General features: G+C 41.2%; 1 protein-coding gene across 1 annotated transcript in view; it reads right to left on the bottom strand.

Annotated features, from left to right (window-relative positions):
• GPCPD1 (glycerophosphocholine phosphodiesterase 1) overlaps window positions 1-21,751 on the bottom strand; it is a 308,210-nt gene that overhangs the window by 66,841 nt on the left and 219,618 nt on the right. Inside the window, 2 exon segments of the mRNA XM_053712184.1 lie at window positions 1,419-1,579; window positions 2,448-2,583. Of these exon segments, the coding sequence (XP_053568159.1) occupies window positions 1,419-1,579; window positions 2,448-2,583 (297 nt within the window).

The following is a 21,751-nucleotide window of genomic DNA, read 5'->3' as shown; positions in this document are numbered from 1 at the left end:
TTGAATCACATAAACATGATTATAAACCCCCCCTGTTCAATAACCCTCCTCAGGAGATATTAACCCTCAATTCCAAGATACTAACAGAGACTCACTGAGACCCTTATGTCATATAGTTAGACCCGCAACGGTGTGTAGCCTCTCGGGAAAACATTCACATTACAATACATAGACGATAAAGTGAAATGAAACGATCTTACCGGAATCTACGTTGTGGAACAGGAACACAGCCTTTCAAGTGTGATAAATAGTAGCATCGCCTCTGCCATGGACTTGAGAGAAGAAAGCAGGCAGCGGAGCGAAGTTAGAAAACGCTGATTGCTTGAGGAGCTGTTATTATGAGTCGGGATGGTTTTGCAGAGAGACTCTCCTTGCATCTCCGGACTCTTTCGCCCAAGCCCTCACTGAGAGACTGACAGGACTACTTAAAACTCCTGTCCCATGCCGAATAGTACTACCCTCCATAAGAGACAAAAACAAAATTTAAAAATTCTGACACGTCTCTGCCAACCTCATGGGACGAAAGGCAAAGAATGACTGGGGGATGAAGGGAGTGGGAGGAGTATTTAAACCTTTGGCTGGGTTGTCTTTGCCTCCTCCTGGTGGCCAGGTTCTTATTTCCCAAAAGTAATGAATGCAGCTGTGGACTCTTTGCATTTAAGAAGAAAACAAAGCCTTATAAAAACATTTTACTGTTTCTTTTTAAGAGCGTTTAAATGTTTTTCACACATGCTACAGTGCCTGCTTCATGCCCCAGTGTAACCCATACAACAGGATTATCTATGTTCCAATAAAAAAGCAGTGTCTTAATTTGTTAAGTGCATGGTGTCCCTAACTGGAAGAAAAAGCACTTACCTGCTCCGCTGTCCAGCATGTAGACAGTTACAAGGTATGAGAGGACACAGTTCTTCACGAGACCTTTGAAAAAGAAAGAACAGAGTAGCCATCTCTGGCTTTCTAAACTAGGGCAGCAATTGTTAGGAAAACACAGTAAATACCTCTTTACAAGTTCCTAACTGCTTTAAAGCCACCACTATCAGACTGCAAGGAATGACGTGGAATATGGCTATACCCCAAAACTTGCTTGTAGATTAAATAAAAAATTTTATTCAGACACCTAAACTTCACCACCTCCATGCACCGAAGGCAAAGAGAATGACTGGGGGTTGTGGGTAAGGGAGTGATACATAGCAGTTTAACTGAGGTGCTCTTTGCCTCCTCCTGCTGGCCAGGAGTGATATTCCCAACAAGCCGTGGACTCACCATATCTTAGGAAAGAAAAATATTTTGCGTTTCATCTCCCTTTAAATCCAGAAGGAAAGAAAATGATGCAGAGATTAATATAACAAAAAATGCTTTAGCACTATATAACATTTTTAAATTAAATCAATTAAAAAATGTAATTTTCATAGAAGTACCTGTCGTAGATTAACCCATCAATGCCATAGTCTCTCATCAGTTTTCGGTTCTCAGGATCATTAGTGTCATCTCCCCAACAAAATACAACTAAGCCTTTTGATTTTGCTTGTTGAACATAGTCAGGATTTCTCAGCAGATCTTCAGTGTGCACACTTATCCCCTATTTAATACAGAAGTGAGTTAGCATCACACTTGAGTTTGGCTAGTCTATAAAAAAAAAACAACAACAAAAAACGATTAACTCATTGCATGTTATCAGTCTGTTCCAAATGATTGTAAAAGTTTTCATTACAGATAGAGCGTTTACAACATTACAGGTGTGGATATTAATAACCAGAACAGATTGACATTATTATTGTGAAATCCTTATGAACATGGGGTTAATGGTAGATATAATTATTTATAAAAACCCGGCCCCTCAGAGAAGCCACTGAGCAGATATTACACCAGAACAAAATTAGCATAAACATTTTCAGGGGAGGGCATGTTTCCGCCACTCAGATACAGATTGATGACCATATCGCTCGTTCCATTGTGTTTGCTGTATACAGGTATTCAATCAATACTTTTAGTGGTTGAAGTAGGTCCCTGTTACAGTAATGCAAGTGGTTCATTCATTATTTAGAGAGTCTTTTCACACACACTATATAGAAATATAATTTTTAACCTCTTACGGCTATAGTATGTGTGTCATTTATAGTATGCAGCAATATGTATATTTTTTATTTATCTCTAAATTTGTACATTCACTGTGTTTTGATGTTATGTTAACAAAGGGTTGCACTCATAACCATTTGGGAAGCAATTTACAGACAAAGTAAGCATACAATATTTTTATCTGGTAAATACAGTTATTGTACGGATACAATCATTATATATATTGGCTATAAGAAGCATTACATAAAAGTATAGAGGGATGCAATGTTGGCTTGGTCAAAGGTTAGCGAGCCCTGTTCAAATATTTCCAATTATTTGACACATTTACTTATTTGAACATAGTATTCTGCCTTTATAACAATTATACTTACTAGAATATCTTCAAACTGAGCAAAACTAATTGCAATAGGAGTTGAGCGTGATCTAAGATCCATAAGTTCCGGATAGATTTCCGACTGTCCTTGTGTCAAAAAAAGTATGGGGTAAGTATTTTGTTTCAGGCGAACCCTAAAATTATGGAAAGAAAAATAAATTAAAATGATAAACAAAATGTATGCATACCTGATTAATTTTCTTTCAGAATAATGATGGTCCACAAACCTAAATAACATATGGGACGTACGATTACTTAGACCTGATATATATAACTTGTGAGGTATAGTGTTGAATTTTTGAAGTTATAAAATATTTATGTGGTGTCATTATTGGAAAGCCTCAAGTGCATATGATAGGGAAGGTGCGGTAATATTTATAGCAAATTTTCATTTATTTTTCCATTAAGGTTTATCTTGTTAAGCCTTAGTAACATTTTTCTTTATGATGCAAAACTTTTTAATATTTTTATTTTTATTTTTTTGTTTAATGTCCATCCCTATTTTTACTTCTGTAATCATTGAAGGACCAAAAGTGTCCAACTCTATCTAGGGGATAAAAAAAAAAAAAAAGGACTAAACTTCTGTGAATACAAGTCCATCTACCAAATATGACATTAAATATATGTACAATTGTATTCTATATTTCCACTGCTTTTATATTTACTTTGTAATGTCCTCAACATAAAATATAGAACAAAAAAAAAAAAAACTAAAACATATGGGACTTGTTTCATGCCAATAGGAGGCGGCCAAGAACCCATACAAGAGCAAAACCCTCTTACCTCTCTCAGTTTTACGTATAGCCAAGTAGAGAATAGGAAAGGAAAGGTAGGAAAGGCAAAGATGGTTCTAGAGAGATGTCATTAGAACTGTCGCCTAAAAATTGAAACAGACGAGGCATGTGGACCATCAACATTCTGAAAGCAATTTATCAGGTAAGCATAAATTTTGTTTTCTTTCGTAAAATGATGGTACACAGTCCTCCATAATATATGGGATTAATACCCAAAACGATGGTCTATGTTACGGAAAGGGTGGGACAATTTATCTGGCAGTTCTAATTTAGCCGACACTGCAACTTTAGGACTTTCCTGCTAAAAGCTGCTTGCTAAAATGCAAAACCTCAAAGCGATAAACTCTGAAAAAAAAGTACACAAGACAATTTTCCAAAGATATATAATCTTTCAAAAACCCACACAGTGTTGGAATTACTCTTGAAGAAAGAGCAGTAATGCTCTCTGAAACGTGACCTTCCCACCATCAAGAATGTCTTGAAAAGGCAAAACGCTTCATTAGTAGCTTTCTGCCCTTTGGAAGATTTAGTAGTGGGGGAAAAAAACAAAAAACTAGAAGTTTGACTAAAATCTATAGTTGCTTGGCGATAGAACTTCAAAGCGTTTACTATATAGTCAGATTATGTAACATCCGCTACCTAGAGTTAGCAGTACTGAACACAACGAAGGAACAACCATCTCTTGATTGGTATTTTCCTTAGGAAGAAATTCACATTTAGTGCAAAGTATAGCCTTCACCTTGTGAATAGTGAGAAATCACAAGACAAGGTTAACAATTTAGATGGTACCTACCAAGGTATGCTTAGGAAATTATTAACTGGGAAAGTACTCTTTCTTTTAGCAGACAAAAGCAATGTAATACAAAGGTTCAAGAGAAGAACCTTGTAATAAAGCGAAAAGTATGTTCAGATTCCAGGGTGGAGAAATGGGTTTCATCAGTGGCCTAATTCTAACTAACGCTTAAAAAAAAAGTCTGAACCTCAGGAAATTTAGCCAACTTCCTATGAAAAAAGAGATAAGGCAGAAAATAGTGGACAAACCCTTGACAAGGGCATCTTGGAAACTGAAGGATTTTATGAATTTTAAAAGATACCAAGAAAACCCCCTGGAAGTATACCATTTAAAATATGTCTTCCTATCTTGTGTTAAATCTCTCGTGTTACAGGCTTTCTGGCCTGCATCAAAGACTCAATGACTGAATCAAATAAATATATATGTTCCAAAACTAGGCGTTAAAACTCAACGCTATTAAAATAGAGATTTAAGATCTTGATAGAAAAATGAACCTTGAGACAACAGATTCTGTCTCAGAGGAAAAAATCTATGGAAAGTAAAAGTGGACTTCGGTTAAATCCTGTGATAACAACATGGCAGTGACCTGCATAAATTATCAGACTGGAAATAAATAAACTTTTCCTCCTTCAATAGAGGCCAGGGCTGACTAGCGAGAAGATCGCTTGAAGTTCCGGAATGTTGATTGGTAATGGTAACCTTGCCTCAAGGTGATACCAAACTAATTACAATCTTTGAGAAAACCCAGAGCTCCCCCCCAGCCTGAGAGACTGGAGTTAGTCAGTACAATAGACCAAGACTAACGAAGGAAGGATTTCCCAAGGGACAAAAACAGACTGTGTTTTTAAGAAAAAAGTTTGACTGGTGGAGAAATCCAAAGCAATCCGTGTGCCAAATGTAGATAATTCATTAACTACTGATGTAGCAGCCATTATAGGGGTCTTGAGTGAAAAGGGGGCTAAAGAAGCTGCGACTGAAGCGGCAACCAAAAGACCCACCACTTCCATGCACTGAGCTACCAATGGATGCAGCTCATTGTAGAAGAGGCACACCCTCTGAATCTTCATAAAGCGAAGTCCCGACAGGAGAAAAATGCATAAGGATTGAGTCTATTATGACTCCTGTAAATTCTACCCTCATAGCAGGATATAAGGAGCTCTAGGTACATTGATATTCCAACTATTGTCTTGAAAGACAGAGGTTTGAGTGTAAGAGCAACAGCTGTTGACAGAAAATAAGCTTGCACTAGATATCAGCCAGATAAGGAGCAACTGAAATGTCCTAATTTTGAATACTGGCAAGATTGTATCCCACAGAGAATGGTAAACTGTCAGTTTTGCAGATATACAAAACCTCAGAAACTGTAAATAATCCATATGTATAGGGATGTGCAGATAAGAATCCTGGAGGTCTATAGTAGTCATAAAGTGACCCTTTATTAAGGGAAAAGGCTGTGAGTGATGTTTCCATTATACAAAAGGGAATCAAGACCAATAGGTTTAGGGATATAAAATCCAGGATAGGACTATAAATTCCTTTGGATAATAAACAGATTGGGGTAAAATCTCTTGACCCTGAGATTACACAGTTACTAGGATTAAATATACCCCTATCCTCCAAATCCTTTTGTAAATGTTGCTGCTCTTAAAGATCATAGACAACATTTAGATAGAACCGCTGGTCAATCAGAGGGATTCTGCTTCAAAGAGAACAAAAACACTTGATCTCTTTTAGGATAAAGAGAATCAGTCCGGATATCATAACTATTTCAGGGTAGAACCTGAAATATAGAAGCTTATACATAAATGTATACAAAGTTTAAAAATCTGTACATAACATAAGCATCAGATGTAGTATACATGTACCTACTTAAGTATTTGCACATAGTTAAGAATTATGTGGATTTCCTGACTAAAGGAGCAGTACATATAGAACAGGTACACAGATACTTATAAATCCATGTCCAGAGTAAGCAGAGACTTATACAAAGGGCATGATTAATAAAAATATTCATAATTAATGCTCAGTGTCTGCATGATGAATGTTTGTGCATACATATAAATCACTCATACTATGGAAAAAGAGATATACCAATAGATCTTTTCTCTATAGGATTTCTACATAGTTAAAATATTAATGATCAATGTTAGTATCTGCACGAAAGAACTTATGTGCAGATAAATTACACATAACAGGTATACTAGAGATACAAATAGATCGTATCTCTAAAGGATCTCTGATGTATTAAAATACAGAAAAATCCTGCAAACTGCAATAGTAAACATACATGCAGAGAACAATGAATGAAAGGTATATTCTATATAATTGTGTACACTAATTGCATAGGACATGTAATGTATCGCATCCACAGAGATAGGAGTTCTGCCTACGTAAAAGTTAATATTTGTTAAACAGAATCGTGTACATAATCTGCATGATTACAACAGTATATAAAATGCAGACTAACATATAAAAAACAAAAAAAAAACTTAACATTCCCTGGTAATGATAGGAGTACAATGCTTGAAATTACTTATTAGTACAATATATAATTGCACATATAATAATAAATTGAGTAGACTGCAAATGGCTATGGCGTACAGCTGCCTAAGGTCTTTATATATATATATATATATATATATATATATATATATATATATATATATATATATATATATATATATAAATAAATAATAAAAAAAAAAAAAAAAGACTTCAGAGAGGATGTTATGAATTCTGAACCTTATGTTATCAGCAGAAGAAATATTTTGCACATTTACCTCAGGTAACGGAGTTAAAACCCCAGATTTACACTGATGCTTACTTAGTTTGAGGACGGCCATTAAACAAACATTGACTATTTTGTATATTTTATTTTTAGGTTCAGGAGTAAAAAAAAAAACAAAAAAACAAAAAAACAAAAACAGTCAACACCAGAATTTTTGTTGTTTAAAAAGATAGATAATCCCTTTATTATCCATTCCCCAGTTTTGCAAAACCAACACTGTTATATTAATGCACTTTTTACTTCTGTGACTAACTTGTATCTAAGCATCTTCTGACCGCCCCTAATCACATGACTTTTAGTTATTTTGCATATAGTTGCATTTTAGCCAATTAGTGCAGTGTCTGCCACTAGCCACGGGCGTGATCACAATGCTATCTATATGGCCTACATGAGCTTGCTCTCCCCTGCTGTGAAAAGTAAATAAAATAGAGGAGGCCTTCAAGGGCTTAGAAAACATAATTTATGCTTACCTGATAAATTTATTTCTCTTGTAGTGTGTTCAGTCCACGGGTCATCCATTACTTATGGGATACATTCTCCTTCCCAACAGGAAGTTGCAAGAGGATCACCCAAGCAGAGCTGCTAAATAGCTCCTCCCCTCACATGTCATATCCAGTCATTCGACCGAAACAAGACGAGAAAGGAGAAACTATAAGGTGCAGTGGTGACTGGAGTTATAATTTTAAAATTTAGAACCTGCCTTAAAAAGACAGGGCGGGCCGTGGACTGAACACACTACAAGAGAAATAAATTTATCAGGTAAGCATAAATTATGTTTTCTATTGTTAAGTGTGTTCAGTCCACGGGTCATCCATTACTTATGGGATACCAATACCAAAGCTAAGTACACGGATGATGGGAGGGACAAGGCAGGAACATTAAACAGAAGGAACCACTGCCTGTAGAACCTTTCTCCCAAAACCAGCCTCCGAAGAAGCGAAAGTGTCAAATTTGTAAAATTTGGAAAAAGTATGAAGTGAAGACAAAGTTGCAGCCTTGCAAATCTGTTCAACAGAGGCCTCATTCTTAAAGGCCCAGGTAGAAGCCACAGCTCTAGTGGAATGAGCTGTAATTCTTTCAGGAGGCTGCTGTCCAGCAGTCTCATAGGCTAAACGTATTATGCTACGAAGCCAAAAAGAGAGAGAGGTAGCCGAAGCCTTTTGACCTCTCCTCTGTCCAGAGTAAACGACAAACAGAGAAGAAGTTTGTCTAAAATCTTTAGTTGCCTGTAAGTAGAACTTCAGAGCACGGACCACGTCTAGATTATGCAAAAGACGTTCCTTCTTTGAAGAAGGATTAGGACATAATGATGGAACAAAAATCTCTTGATTGATATTCCTGTTAGAAACAACCTTAGGTAAAAACCCAGGTTTAGTACGCAGAACTACCTTGTCTGAATGAAAGATCATATAAGGAGAATCACAATGTAAGGCAGATAACTCAGAGACTCTTCGAGCCGAGGAAATAGCCATCAAAAACAAAACTTTCCAAGATAAAAGCTTAATATCAATGGAATGAAGGGGTTCAAACGGGACACCCTGAAGAACTTTAAGAACCAAGTTTAAGCTCCACGGAGGAGCAACAGCTTTAAACACAGGCTTAATTCTAGCCAAAGCCTGACAAAAGGCCTGGACGTCTGGATTCTCTGCCAGACGTTTGTGTAAAAGAATAGACAGAGCTGAAATCTGTCCCTTTAGCGAACTAGCGGATAAACCCTTTTCTAAACCCTCTTGTAGAAAAGCCAATATCCTAGGAATCCTAACCTTACTCCATGAGTAACTCTTGGATTCGCACCAATATAAATATTTACGCCATATCTTATGGTAAATTTTTCTGGTCACAGGTTTCCGAGCCTGTATTAATGTATCAATAACCGAATCCGAAAACCCACGCTTTGATAGAATCAAGCGTTCAATTTCCAGGCAGTCAGCCTCAGAGAAATTAGGTTTGGATGGTTGAAAAAACCCTGAATTAGAAGGTCCTGCCTCAGAGGAAGAGACCATGGTGGACAGGACGACATGTCCACTAGGTCTGCATACCAGGTCCTGCGTGGCCACGCAGGCGCTATCAGAATTACCGATGCCCTCTCCTGTTTGATCCTGGCAATCAGTCGAGGTAGCAACGGAAATGGTGGAAACACATAAGCTATGTTGAAAACCCAAGGGGCTGCTAATGCATCTACCAGCACCGCTCCCGGGTCCCTGGACCTGGATCCGTAACAAGGAAGCTTCGCGTTCTGGCGAGATGCCATGAGATCCAGATCCGGTTTGCCCCAACGACGAATCAGTTGAGCAAATACCTCCGGGTGAAGTTCCCACTCTCCCGGATGAAAAGTCTGGCGACTTAGGAAATCCGCCTCCCAGTTCTCTACGCCTGGGATGTAAATCGCTGACAGGTGGCAAGAGTGAGACTCTGCCCAGCGAATTATCTTCGAGACTTCCAACATCGCTAGGGAACTCCTGGTTCCCCCTTGATGATTGATGTAAGCCACAGTCGTGATATTGTCCGACTGAAATCTGATGAACCTCAGTTTTGCTAACTGAGGCCAAGCTAGAAGAGCATTGAATATTGCTCTTAATTCTAGAATGTTTATTGGAAGGAGTTTCTCCTCCTGAGTCCACGATCCCTGAGCCTTGAGGGAATTCCAGACTGCTCCCCAGCCTAGAAGGCTGGCATCCGTTGTTACAATCGTCCAATCTGGTCTGCGAAAGGTCATTCCTTTGGACAGATGAACCGGTGACAACCACCAGAGAAGAGAATCTCTGGTCTCCTGGTCCAGATTTAGCAAAGGGGACAGATCTGAGTAATCCCCGTTCCATTGACTGAGCATGCATAGTTGCAGCGGTCTGAGATGCAGGCGCGCAAATGGCACTATGTCCATTGCCGCGACCATTAAGCCGATTACCTCCATGCACTGAGCTACTGATGGGCTTGGAACGGAATGAAGGACACGGCAAGCATTGAGAATCTTTGATAACCTGGACTCCGTCAGGTAAATCTTCATCTCTACAGAATCTATAAGAGTCCCTAGAAAAGGAACCCTTGTGAGTGGTAACAGAGAACTCTTTTCCACGTTCACTTTCCACCCAAGCGACCTCAGAAATGCTAGAACTATCTCTGTATGAGACTTTGCATTCTGAAAACTTGACGCTTGTATCAGAATGTCGTCTAGGTACGGAGCCACCGCTATGCCTCGTGGTCTTAGTACCGCCAGAAGTGAGCCCAGAACCTTCGTAAAAATTCTCGGGCCGTGGCTAACCCGAAGGGAAGAGCCACAAACTGGTAATGCCTGTCTAGAAAGGCAAACCTTAGGTACCGATAATGATCTTTGTGAATCAGTATGTGAAGTTAAGCATCCTTTAAGTCCACTGTGGTCATATATTGACCCTCTTGGATCATGGGTAGGATGGTTCGAATGGTTTCCATCTTGAACGATGGTACCCATAGGAATTTGTTTAAGATCTTTAAGTCCAAGATTGGTCTGAAGGTTCCCTCTTTTTTGGGAACCACGAATAGATTTGAGTAAAATCCTTGTCCCTGTTCCGATCGCGGAACTGAGTGGATCACTCCCATGATTAAGAGGTCTTGTACACATTGTAGAAATGCCTCTCTCTTTACTAGGTTTGTTGATAACCTCGATAGATGGAACCTCCCTTGTGGAGGAGAGGTTTTGAAATCCAGAAGGTATCCCTGAGATATAATCTTCAACGTCCAGGGATCCTGCACATCTCTTGCCCAAGCCTGGGCGAAGAGAGAAAGTCTGCCCCCCACTAAATCCGTCTCCGGATAGGGGGCCCTGTCTTCATGCTGTCTTAGGGGCGGGAGTAGGCTTTCTGGCCTGCTTGCCCTTGTTCCATGACTGGTTGCCTTTCCAACCCTGTCTGTAACGAGCAGTAGTTCCTTCCTGTTTTGGAGCGGAGGAAGTTGATGCTGCTCCTGCCTTGAAGTTACGAAAGGCACGAAAATTAGACTGTTTGGCCTTTGGTTTGGCCCTATCCTGAGGAAGGGCGTGGCCCTTACCTCCCGTAATATCAGCAATAATTTCCTTCAAGCCGGGCCCGAATAAGGTCTGCCCTTTGAAAGGAATGTTAAGTAGCTTAGACTTGGAAGTTACATCCGCTGACCAGGATTTAAGCCAGAGCGCTCTGCGTGCCTGTATGGCGAATCCGGAATTTTTAGCCGTAAGTTTGGTTAGATGTACTACGGCATCTGAAACAAACGCATTAGCTTGCTTAAGGGTTCTAACTTTGCTCAAAGCCTCATCCTATGGCGCTGTGCGAATCGCCTCTTCCAGAGACTCAAACCAGAATGCCGCTGCAGCCGTGACAGGCGCAATGCATGCAAGAGGCTGCAATATAAAACCCTGTTGAACAAACATTTTCTTAAGATAACCCTCTAATTTTTTATCCATTGGATCTGAGAAAGCACAGCTATCCTCCACCGGGATAGTGGTACGCTTGGCTAAAGTAGAAACTGCTCCCTCCACCTTAGGGACCGTCTGCCATAAGTCTCGTGTGGTGGCGTCTATAGGAAACCTTTTTCTAAATATCGGGGGAGGGGAAAAAGGCACACCGGGTCTATCCCACTCCTTACTAATAATTTCTGTAAGTCTTTTTGGTATAGGAAAGACGTCAGTACACACCGGTACCGCATAGTATCTATCCAACCTACACATTTTCTCTGGAATTGCCACCGTGTCGCAATCATTCAGAGCCGCTAATACCTCCCCTAGTAACACACGGAGGTTCTCAAGCTTAAATTCAAAATTTGAAATGTCTGAATCCGGTCTCCCCGGATCAGAACCGTCACCGACAGAATGAAGCTCACCGTCTTCATGTTCTGCAAATTGTGACGCAGTATCAGGCATGGCTCTTGTGTCATCAGCGCGCTCTGTCCTTAACCCAGAGCTATCGCGCTTGCCCCTTAATTCGGGCATATTATATAATACTTCTTTCATAACATTAGCCATATCATGTAAAGTGATTTGTAAGGGCCTAGATGTACTTGGCGTCTCAATCCTACAAATCTCCCGAGCGGGAGACGCAGGTACTGACACGTGAGGAGAGTTAGGCGGCATAACTTCCCCCTCGTTGTCTGGTGATAGTTTCTCTATCGGTACAGATTGACTTTTATTCAAAGCAATATCAATACAATTGGTACACATCGTTCTATTGGGCTCCACATTGGCTTTTGAACATGATGAACAAACAGTTTCCTCTGAATCAGACATGTTTAAACAGACTTAGCAATGAAACTAGCAAGCTTGGAAATCACTTTCAATAAGTTTACAAGCAATATAAAAAACGCTGCAGCGCTTCAAAATACAGATATAATTAAACAATTCTTAACAAGAAGTGTATTATTATTAGCAGAGGATTGCACCCATTAGCAAAAGGATGATTAACCCCTCAATACCCAAAACGGATATCAATTAAGATTTTTAATCACAGTCAAGCACACTGTCACAGATCTGCTGTGACTGATTACCTCCCTCAAAAATGAATTTTGCAGACCCCTGAGCTCTCTAGAGACGTCCTGGATCAAGGAGGAAGAAGCAGGAAGACTGTGTTAGAATTTTAACTGCGCAACAAGGCGCTAAAACAAGGTCCCTCCCACTCCTATTACAACAGTGGGAGCCCTGATATAACGGTTTCCATGCAGAAAATATATGTTAGCCATGTGGAAAAAAATCATGCCCAAAGAGATTTATCACCAAAGTACCTCACAAAAACGAATAACATGCCAGTAAACGTTTTATTAAAAAACATTTTCCAATGTCATGCAAAGTTATCACTAAGCCTCCTACCAGTCGCTACCACTGCAGATAAGGCTTAAGTATTATTTCAGTTTTAACAGTATTTTCTCAGTCAAATTCTAGTCCCTAGAAAATAACTCGACTGCGCATACATTTATCAGCCTGATACCAGTTACCACTACTGCATTTAAGGCTGTACTTACATCATACGGTAACAGCAGTATTTTCTTAGTCAATTCCATTCCCAGAAAATAATGTACTGCACATACCTCATTTGCGGAGGACCCCGCATGCTATTCCCAGTTTCTGAAGTTACCCCACTCCTCAGAATGTCGAGAACAGCCAGTGGATCTTAGTTACGCCTGCTAAGATCATAGAAAAAAACACAGGCAGTTTCTTCTTCCAAATACTGCCTGAGATAGAAAAACAGCACACTCCGGTGCCATTTAAAATAACAAACTTTTGATTGAAGAATAGTTAAGTAAAAACTCCAGCTCCTCTCGCGACCTCCTTCTTTGTTGAGGGTTGCAAGAGAATGACTGGATATGACATGTGAGGGGAGGAGCTATATAGCAGCTCTGCTTGGGTGATCCTCTTGCAACTTCCTGTTGGGAAGGAGAATATATCCCATAAGTAATGGATGACCCGTGGACTGAACACACTTAACAAGAGAAATTATTATATGTTCCTCCCTAGGTTTGCTTTCAACTAGAATACCAAGAGAACAAAGCAAAATTGTTGATAAAAGTAAAGTGGAAAGTTGTTTAAAATTACATGCCCTATTTGAAAAATGAAAGTTTATTTTGGACTTGACTGTCCCTTTAAGTGTCAAGTACAGGGATTAATTGCCTCTGAACAGTAGTAGACTGTTGCATCTGTTAAGTATACAAAATATGAGGTATAAAATTCTTACATATTTGTGTGACCTGTTATAATGGAACATCTTTGCAAAATAAACATATGTATATAGAGGAATATCTGTAACTGACTCTGGAAATATCAGTTGGGACAGATATTTTGTTTCATGTTTGTACTTGTATAACAGTATACAATGGCACCTGATATAACTAACAGTACAGAGAAAACATGGTAGAGAGCTCTCTACGCCAGTGTTTCTCAACTGCAGTCTTCAAGTACTTCCAACAGACCAGGTTTTCATTATAGCTGAGCACAGGTGAAATAATCAGTTAAACAGTAACATTGTAACTAACCTGCTCTCATCCATCAGCTGATTATTTCACCTGTGCTCTAGTTCAGCTTTAAGAAAACCCTGACCTGTTAGGGGTACTTGAGGACCACGGTTGAGAAACACTGCTCTACACTATAAAAACATAATTTATGCTTACCTGATAAATTTATTTCTCTTGTAGTGTATCCAGTCCACGGATCATCCATTACTTGTGGTATATTCTCCTTCCCAACAGGAAGTTGCAAGAGGATCACCCACAGCAGAGCTGCTATATAGCTCCTCCCCTCACTGCCATATCCAGTCATTCGACCGAAACAAGCCGAGAAAGGAGAAATCATAGGGTGCAGTGGTGACTGTAGTTTAATTAAAATTTAGACCTGCCTTAAAAAGGACAGGGCGGGCCGTGGACTGGATACACTACAAGAGAAATAAATTTATCAGGTAAGCATAAATTATGTTTTCTCTTGTTAAGTGTATCCAGTCCACGGATCATCCATTACTTGTGGGATACCAATACCAAAGCTAAAGTACACGGATGATGGGAGGGACAAGGCAGGAACTTAAAAGGAAGGAACCACTGCCTGTAGAACCTTTCTCCCAAAAACAGCCTCCGAAGAAGCAAGAGTATCAAATTTGTAAAATTTTGAAAAGGTATGAAGTGAAGACCAAGTCGCAGCCTTGCAAATCTGTTCAACAGAAGCCTCATTTTTAAAGGCCCAGGTGGAAGCCACAGCTCTAGTAGAATGAGCTGTAATTCTTTCAGGGGGCTGCTGTCCAGCAGTCTCATAGGCTAAACGGATTATACTCCGAAGCCAAAAAGAAATGGAGGTTTCCGAGGCCTTTTGACCTCTCCTCTGCCCAGAGTAAACAACAAACAGGCTAGATGTTTGACGAAAATACTTAGTAGCTTGTAAGTAAAACTTCAAGGCACGCACTACATCTATATTATATAAAAGACGTTCCTTCTTCGAAGAAGGATTAGGACACAATGATGGAACAACAATCTCTTGATTGATATTCTTGTTAGAAACCACCTTGGGTAAAAACCCAGGTTTTGTACGCAGAACTACTTTATCTGAATGAAAGATCAGATAAGGAGAATCACAATGTAAGGCAGATAACTCAGAGACTCTTCGAGCCGAGGAAATAGCCATCAGAAACAGAACTTTCCATGATAGAAGTTTGATATCAATAGAATGAAGGGGTTCAAACGGAACCCCTTGAAGAACTTTAAGAACCAAGTTTAAGCTCCATGGAGGAGCAACAGGTTTAAACACAGGCTTAATTCTAACTAAAGCCTGACAAAACGCCTGGACGTCTGGAACTTCTGCCAGACGCTTGTGTAAAAGAATAGACAGAGCCGAAATCTGTCACTTTAAAGAACTAGCTGATAATCCTTTGTCCAAACCCTCTTGGAGGAAGGACAATATCCTAGGAATCCTAATCCTACGCCATGAGTAATTCTTGGATTCACACCAATGAAGATATTTACGCCATATCTTGTGGTAGATTTTCCTGGTGACAGGCTTTCGTGCCTGTATTAAGGTATCAATGACTGACTCAGAGAAGCCATGCTTTGATAGGATCAAGCGTTCAATCTCCATGCAGTCAGTCTCAGAGAAACTAGATTCGGATGATTGAAAGGACCTTGTATTAGAAGGTCTTGTCTCAGAGGCAGAGTCCACGGTGGAAAGGATGACATGTCCACCAGATCTGCATACCAGGTCCTGCGTGGCCACGAAGGCGCTATCAGAATCACAGATGCGCTCTCCTGTCTGATTTTGGCAATCAGTCGAGGGAGCAGAGGAAACGGTGGAAACACATAAGCCAGGTTGAAGAACCAAGGAGCTGCTAGAGCATCTATCAGCGTCGCTTCTGGGTCCCTGGACCTGGATCCGTAACAAGGAAGCTTGGCGTTTTGGCGAGACGCCATGAGATCCAGTTCTGGTTTGTCCCAACGACGGACCAGTTGAGCAAACACCTCCGGATGGAGTTCCCACTCCCCCGGATGAAAAGTCTGACGACTTAGAAAATCCGCCTTCCAGTTCTCTACGCCCGGGATATGGATCGCTGATAGGTGGCAAGAGTGAGTCTCTGCCCAGCGAATTATCTTGGAGACTTCCGACATCGCTAGGGAACTCCTGGTTCCCCCTTGATGGTTGATGTAAGCCACAGTCGTGATGTTGTCCGACTGAAATCTGATGAACCTCAGTGTTGCTAACTGAGGCCAAGCTAGAAGAGCATTGAATATTGCTCTTAACTACAGAATGTGTATTGGGAGGAGTTTCTCCTCCTGAGTCAATGAACCCTGAGCTTTAAGGGAGTTCCAGACTGCACCCCAACCTAGAAGGCTGGCATCTGTTGTTACAATTGTCCAATCTGGTCTGCGAAAGGTCATACCTTTGGACAGATGGACCCGAGATAACCACCAGAGAAGAGAATCTCTGGTTTCCTGATCCAGATTTAGTAGAGGGGACAAATCTGTGTAATCCCCATTCCACTGACTGAGCATGCATAATTGCAGCGGTCTGAGATGCAGGCGCGCAAATGGCACTATGTCCATCGCCGCTACCATTAAGCCGATTACTTCCATGCACTGAGCCACCGTGGGGCGCGGAATGGAGTGAAGAACACGGCAAGCATTTAGAAGTTTTGATAACCTGGACTCAGTCAGGTAAATTTTTATTTCTATAGAATCTATTAGAGTCCCTAGGAAGGAAACCCTTGTGAGAGGAGATAGAGACCTCTTTTCTTCGTTCACTTTCCACCCATGCGACCTCAGAAATGCCAGAACTATCTCTGTATGAGACTTGGCAATTTGAAAGCTTGACGCCTGTATCAGGATGTCGTCTAGATAAGGAGCCACCGCTATGCCTCGCGGTCTTAGAACCGCCAGAAGTGAGCCCAGAACCTTTGTAAAAATTCTTGGGGCTGTAGCCAACCCGAATGGAAGAGCTACAAATTGGTAATGCCTGTCTAGAAAGGCAAACCTCAGGAACCGATGATGATTCTTGTGAATCGGAATGTGAGGTAGGCATCCTTTAAGTCTACTGTGGTCATGTACTGACCCTCTTGGATAATGGGTAAAATGGTTCGAATAGTTTCCATCTTGAATGATGGAACTCTGAGGAATTTGTTTAAGATCTTTAGATCCAAAATTGGTCTGAAGGTTCCCTCTTTTTTGGGAACCACAAACAGATTTGAATAAAAACCCTGTCCTTGTTCCGTCCGCGGAACTGGATGGATCACTCCCATTACAAGAAGGTCTTGCACGCAGCGTAGGAATGCCTCTTTCTTTATCTGGTTTGCAGATAATCTTGAAAGGTGAAATCTCCCTTGTGGAGGAGAAGCTTTGAAGTCCAGAAGATATCCCTGAGATATGATCTCCAACGCCCAGGGATCCTGAACATCTCTTGCCCACGCCTGGGCGAAGAGAGAGAGTCTGCCCCCTACTAGATCCGTTGCCGGATAGGGGGCCGTTCCTTCATGCTGTCTTGGAGGCAGCAGCAGGCTTTCTGGCCTGCTTGCCCTTGTTCCAGGACTGGTTAGGTTTCCAGGCCTGCTTGGATTGAGCAAAAGTTCCCTCTTGTTTTGAAGCAGAGGAAGTTGATGCTGCACCTGCCTTGAAATTTCGAAAGGCACAAAAATTAGACTGTTTGGCCCTTGATTTGGCCCTGTCCTGAGGAAGGGTATGACCCTTACCTCCAGTAATGTCAGCAATAATTTCTTTCAAACCAGGCCCGAATAAGGTCTGCCCCTTGAAAGGAATGTTGAGTAATTTAGACTTTGAAGTCACATCAGCTGACCAGGATTTAAGCCATAGCGCCCTACGCGCCTGGATGGCGAATCCGGAATTCTTAGCCGTTAGTTTAGTCAAATGAATAATGGCATCAGAAACAAATGAGTTAGCTAGCTTAAGTGTTCTAAGCTTGTCAATAATTTCAGTCAATGGAGCTGTATGGATGGCCTCTTCCAGGGCCTCAAGCCAGAACACCGCCGCAGCAGTGACAGGCGCAATGCATGCAAGGGGCTGTAAAATAAAACCTTGTTGAATAAACATTTTCTTAAGGTAACCCTCTAATTTTTTATCCATTGGATCTGAAAAAGCACAACTGTCCTCAACCGGGATAGTGGTACGCTTTGCTAAAATAGAAACTGCTCCCTCCACCTTAGGGACTGTCTGCCATAAGTCCCGTGTAGTGGCATCTATTGGAAACATTTTTCTAAATATAGGAGGTGGGGAAAAAGGCAGACCGGGTCTATCCCACTCCTTACTAATAATTTCTGTAAGCCTTTTACATCAGTACTCATCGGCACTGCATAGTATTTATCCAGTCTACACAATTTCTCTGGCACTGCAATTGTGTCACAGTCATTCAGAGCAGCTAATACCTCCCCAAGCAATACACGGAGGTTCTCAAGCTTAAATTTAAAATTAGAAATCTCTGAATCAGGTCTCCCCGAGTCAGAGATGTCACCCACAGACTGAAGCTCTCCGTCCTCAGGTTCTGCATATTGTGACGCAGTATCAGACATGGCTCTTACAGCATCTACGTGCTCTGTATCTCGTCTAACCCCAGAGCTATCGCATTTGCCTCTTAATTCAGGCAATCTGGCTAATACCTCTGACAGGGTATTATTCATGATTGCAGCCATGTCCTGCAAAGTAATCGCTATGGGCGTCCCTGATGTACTTGGCGCCATATTAGCGTGCGTCCCTTGAGCGGGAGGCGAAGGGTCCGACACGTGGGGAGAGTTAGTCGGCATAACTTCACCCTCGACAGACCCCTCTGGTGACAATTCTTTTATAGATAAAGGTGAAATCAATACATTTAGTACACATTCTCCTATGGGGCTCCACCATGGCTTTTAAACATAATGAACAAGTAGTTTCCTCTGTGTCAGACATGTTTGTACAGACTAGCAATGAGACTAGCAAGCTTGGAAAACACTTTAAACCAACAAGCAATATAAAAAACGTTACTGCGCCTTTAAGAAAAACAAATTGACAAAATTTGAAATAACAGTGAAAAAAGGCAGTTACACTAACGAAATTTTTACAGTGTATGTAACAAGTTAGCAGAGCATTGCACCCAATTACAAATGGATGATTAACCCCTTAATACCAAAAACGGAATAATAAATGACAAAAACGTTTTTAAAACCAGTCACAACAAATGCCACAGGTCTACTGTGGTTGTTACCCTCCTCAAACACGACTTTTGAAGCCTTTTGAGCCCTTCAGAGATGTCCTGTATCATGCAGAAGGAAGCTGAGTGTCTCTGTCTGTAATTTTAGCTGTGCAGAAAAGCGCTAAAATAGGCCCCTCCCACTCATATTACAACAGTGGAAAGCCTCAGGAAACTGTTTCTAGGCAAAAATCAAGCCAGCCATTTGGAAAAAAAAACTAGGCCCCAATAAGTTTATCACCAAACATATATAAAAACGATTAACATGCCAGCAAACGTTTTATATTTCACTTTTATAAGAGTATGTATCTCTGTTAATAAGCCTGATACCAGTCGCTATTAAATCACTGCATTTAGGCTTAACTTACATTAATCCGGTATCAGCAGCATTTTCTAGAAAATTCCATCCCTAGAAAAATGTTAACTGCACATACCTTATTGCAGGAAAACCTGCACGCCATTCCCCCTCTGAAGTTACCTCACTCCTCAGAATATGTGAGAACGGCAGTTCTCATATTCCTATCCACAAAGATCATCACCAGTTCCTAAGGTTTGCCTTTCTGGACAAACATTTTCAGTTCGTGGCTCTTCCTTTCGGGCTGGCCACAGCACCCAGGATCTTCACAAAGGTTCTAGGGTCTCTGCTAGAGGTTCTCTGACCGCGGGGCATTGCAGTTGCGCCTTATCTAGACGATATTCTAATACAGGTGTCGTCTTATCAACTGGCAAAGTCTCATATCGACATGGTTCTGTTCTGATCCACATACAAGGGTTCCTTTCCTAGGAACTCTGATAGACTCTATATCCATGAAAATCTTCTTGACGGAAGTCAGAAAGTTAAAGATTATGAATACATGCCGACCCCTTCAGTCCAATCCTCGGCCATCAGTGGCTCAGTGCATGGAGGTAATTGGATTGATGGTGGCGGCAATGGACATCATTCCGTTTGCTCGTTTTCATCTCAGACCTCTACAACTGAGCATGCTCAGGCAGTGGAATGGAGATTATGCAGATTTGGATCAGGAGACAAGAGACTCTCTTCTTTGGTGGTTGTCACAGGATCATCTGTCTCAAGGGATGTGCTTCCGCAGACCCTCATAGGTGACTGACAATGGGCGCCAGTCTACTAGGATAGGGTGCAGTCTGGAATTCCCTGAAGGCTCGGGTGTGTGGACTCGATCGGAGTCTCTACTTCCAATCAATATTCTGGAATTGAGAGCAATATTCAATGCGCTTCAGGCATGGCCTCAGTTGGCTTCGGCCAAATTCATCAGATTTCAGTCAGACAATATCACGACTGTGGCTTACATCAATCATCAGGGAGGAACAAGGAGTTCCTTAGCGATGACAGAAGTATCCAAGATAATTTGTTGGGTGGAGGCTCACACTTGTTATCTGTCAGCAATCTATATCCCAGGAGTGGACAAGTGGGAGGCGGATTTTTTGAGCAGACAGACGTTTCATCCGGGGGAATGGGAACTCCACCCGGAGGTCTTTGCCACCCTGATTCTCAGTTGGGGCAGACCAAAATTGGATCTGATGGTGTCTCGTCAGAATGCCAAGCTCCCAAGATACGGATCCAGGTCCAGGGATCCTCAGGCCAAACTGATAGATGCCTTGGTCGTTCAACCTAGCTTATGTGTTTCCACGGGTGATTGCACGGATCAAAACAGGAGAGGACTTCGGTGATTCTAAGCGCTCCTGTGTGGCCTCGTAGGACTTGGTATGCCGATCTGGTGGACATGTCCTCTCTGCCGCCGTGGAAACTTCCATTGAGGCAGGACCTTCTCATTCAGGGACCTTCCATCATCCAAATCCAATTTCTCTGCAGCTGACTGCTTGGAGATTGAACGCTTGATTTTATCTAAGCTCAGGGCTGTGTTTAGACCAATTGCTCCACCCTGGAGTTTGAATTTAGTTCTTAATGTTCTTCAAGGGGTTCCGTTTGAACCCATGCATTCCATAGATATTAAGTTATTATCTTGGAAAGTTTTATTTTTTATTGCTATTTCTTCTGCTCGCAAAGTTTCTGAGCTTTCGGCATTACAATGTGATTCTCCTTATCTTATTTTCCATTCTGATAAGGTGGTGTTACGTACCAAACCTGGTTTTCTTCCTAAGGTTGTTTCTAACAAAAATATTAATCAGGAAATTGTTGTTCCTTCCTTGTGTCCTAACCCCTCCTCTAAGAAGGAGCATCTGTTACATAATTTGGACGTAGTCCGTGCCTTGAAGTTCTACTTGCAGGTGACTAAGGATTTTCGTCAAACATCATTATTTGTTGTTTTTGCTGGGAAACGTAGGGGTCAGAAAGCTACAGCTACCTCTCTTTCTTTTTGGCTGAAGAGTATCATCTGTGTTACATATGAGACTGCTGGACAGCAGCCTCCAGAACGAATTACGGCTCATTCTACTAGGGCTGTGGCTTCCTCATGGGCATTTAAAAATGATGCTTCTGTTGAACAGATTTGCAAGTCTGCAACTTGGTCGTCTCTTCAAACTTTTTCCAAATTTGATACTTTTGCCTCGTCTGAGGCTGTTTTTGGGAGAAAGGTTCTTCAAGCAGTGGTGCCTTCCGTTTAGGTTCCTGTCTTATCCCTCCCTTTGATCCGAGTCCTATAGCTTTGGTATTGTATCCGATAAGTAAGGATGAAATCCGTGGCCTCATCATACCTTGTAAAAGAAAAGGAAATTTATGCTCATCTGATAAATTTATTTCTTTTACGATATGACGAGTCCACGGCCCACCCTGTCATTTTTTTCGAAAGACAGGTTTTTATTTTTGTTAAACTTC

The sequence above is a fragment of the Bombina bombina genome, chromosome 4 (genome assembly GCF_027579735.1).
Source record: "Bombina bombina isolate aBomBom1 chromosome 4, aBomBom1.pri, whole genome shotgun sequence".
In the NCBI taxonomy this organism is placed as follows: Eukaryota; Metazoa; Chordata; class Amphibia; order Anura; family Bombinatoridae; genus Bombina; species Bombina bombina.
This window is presented reverse-complemented; position numbering and strand designations above follow the sequence as displayed.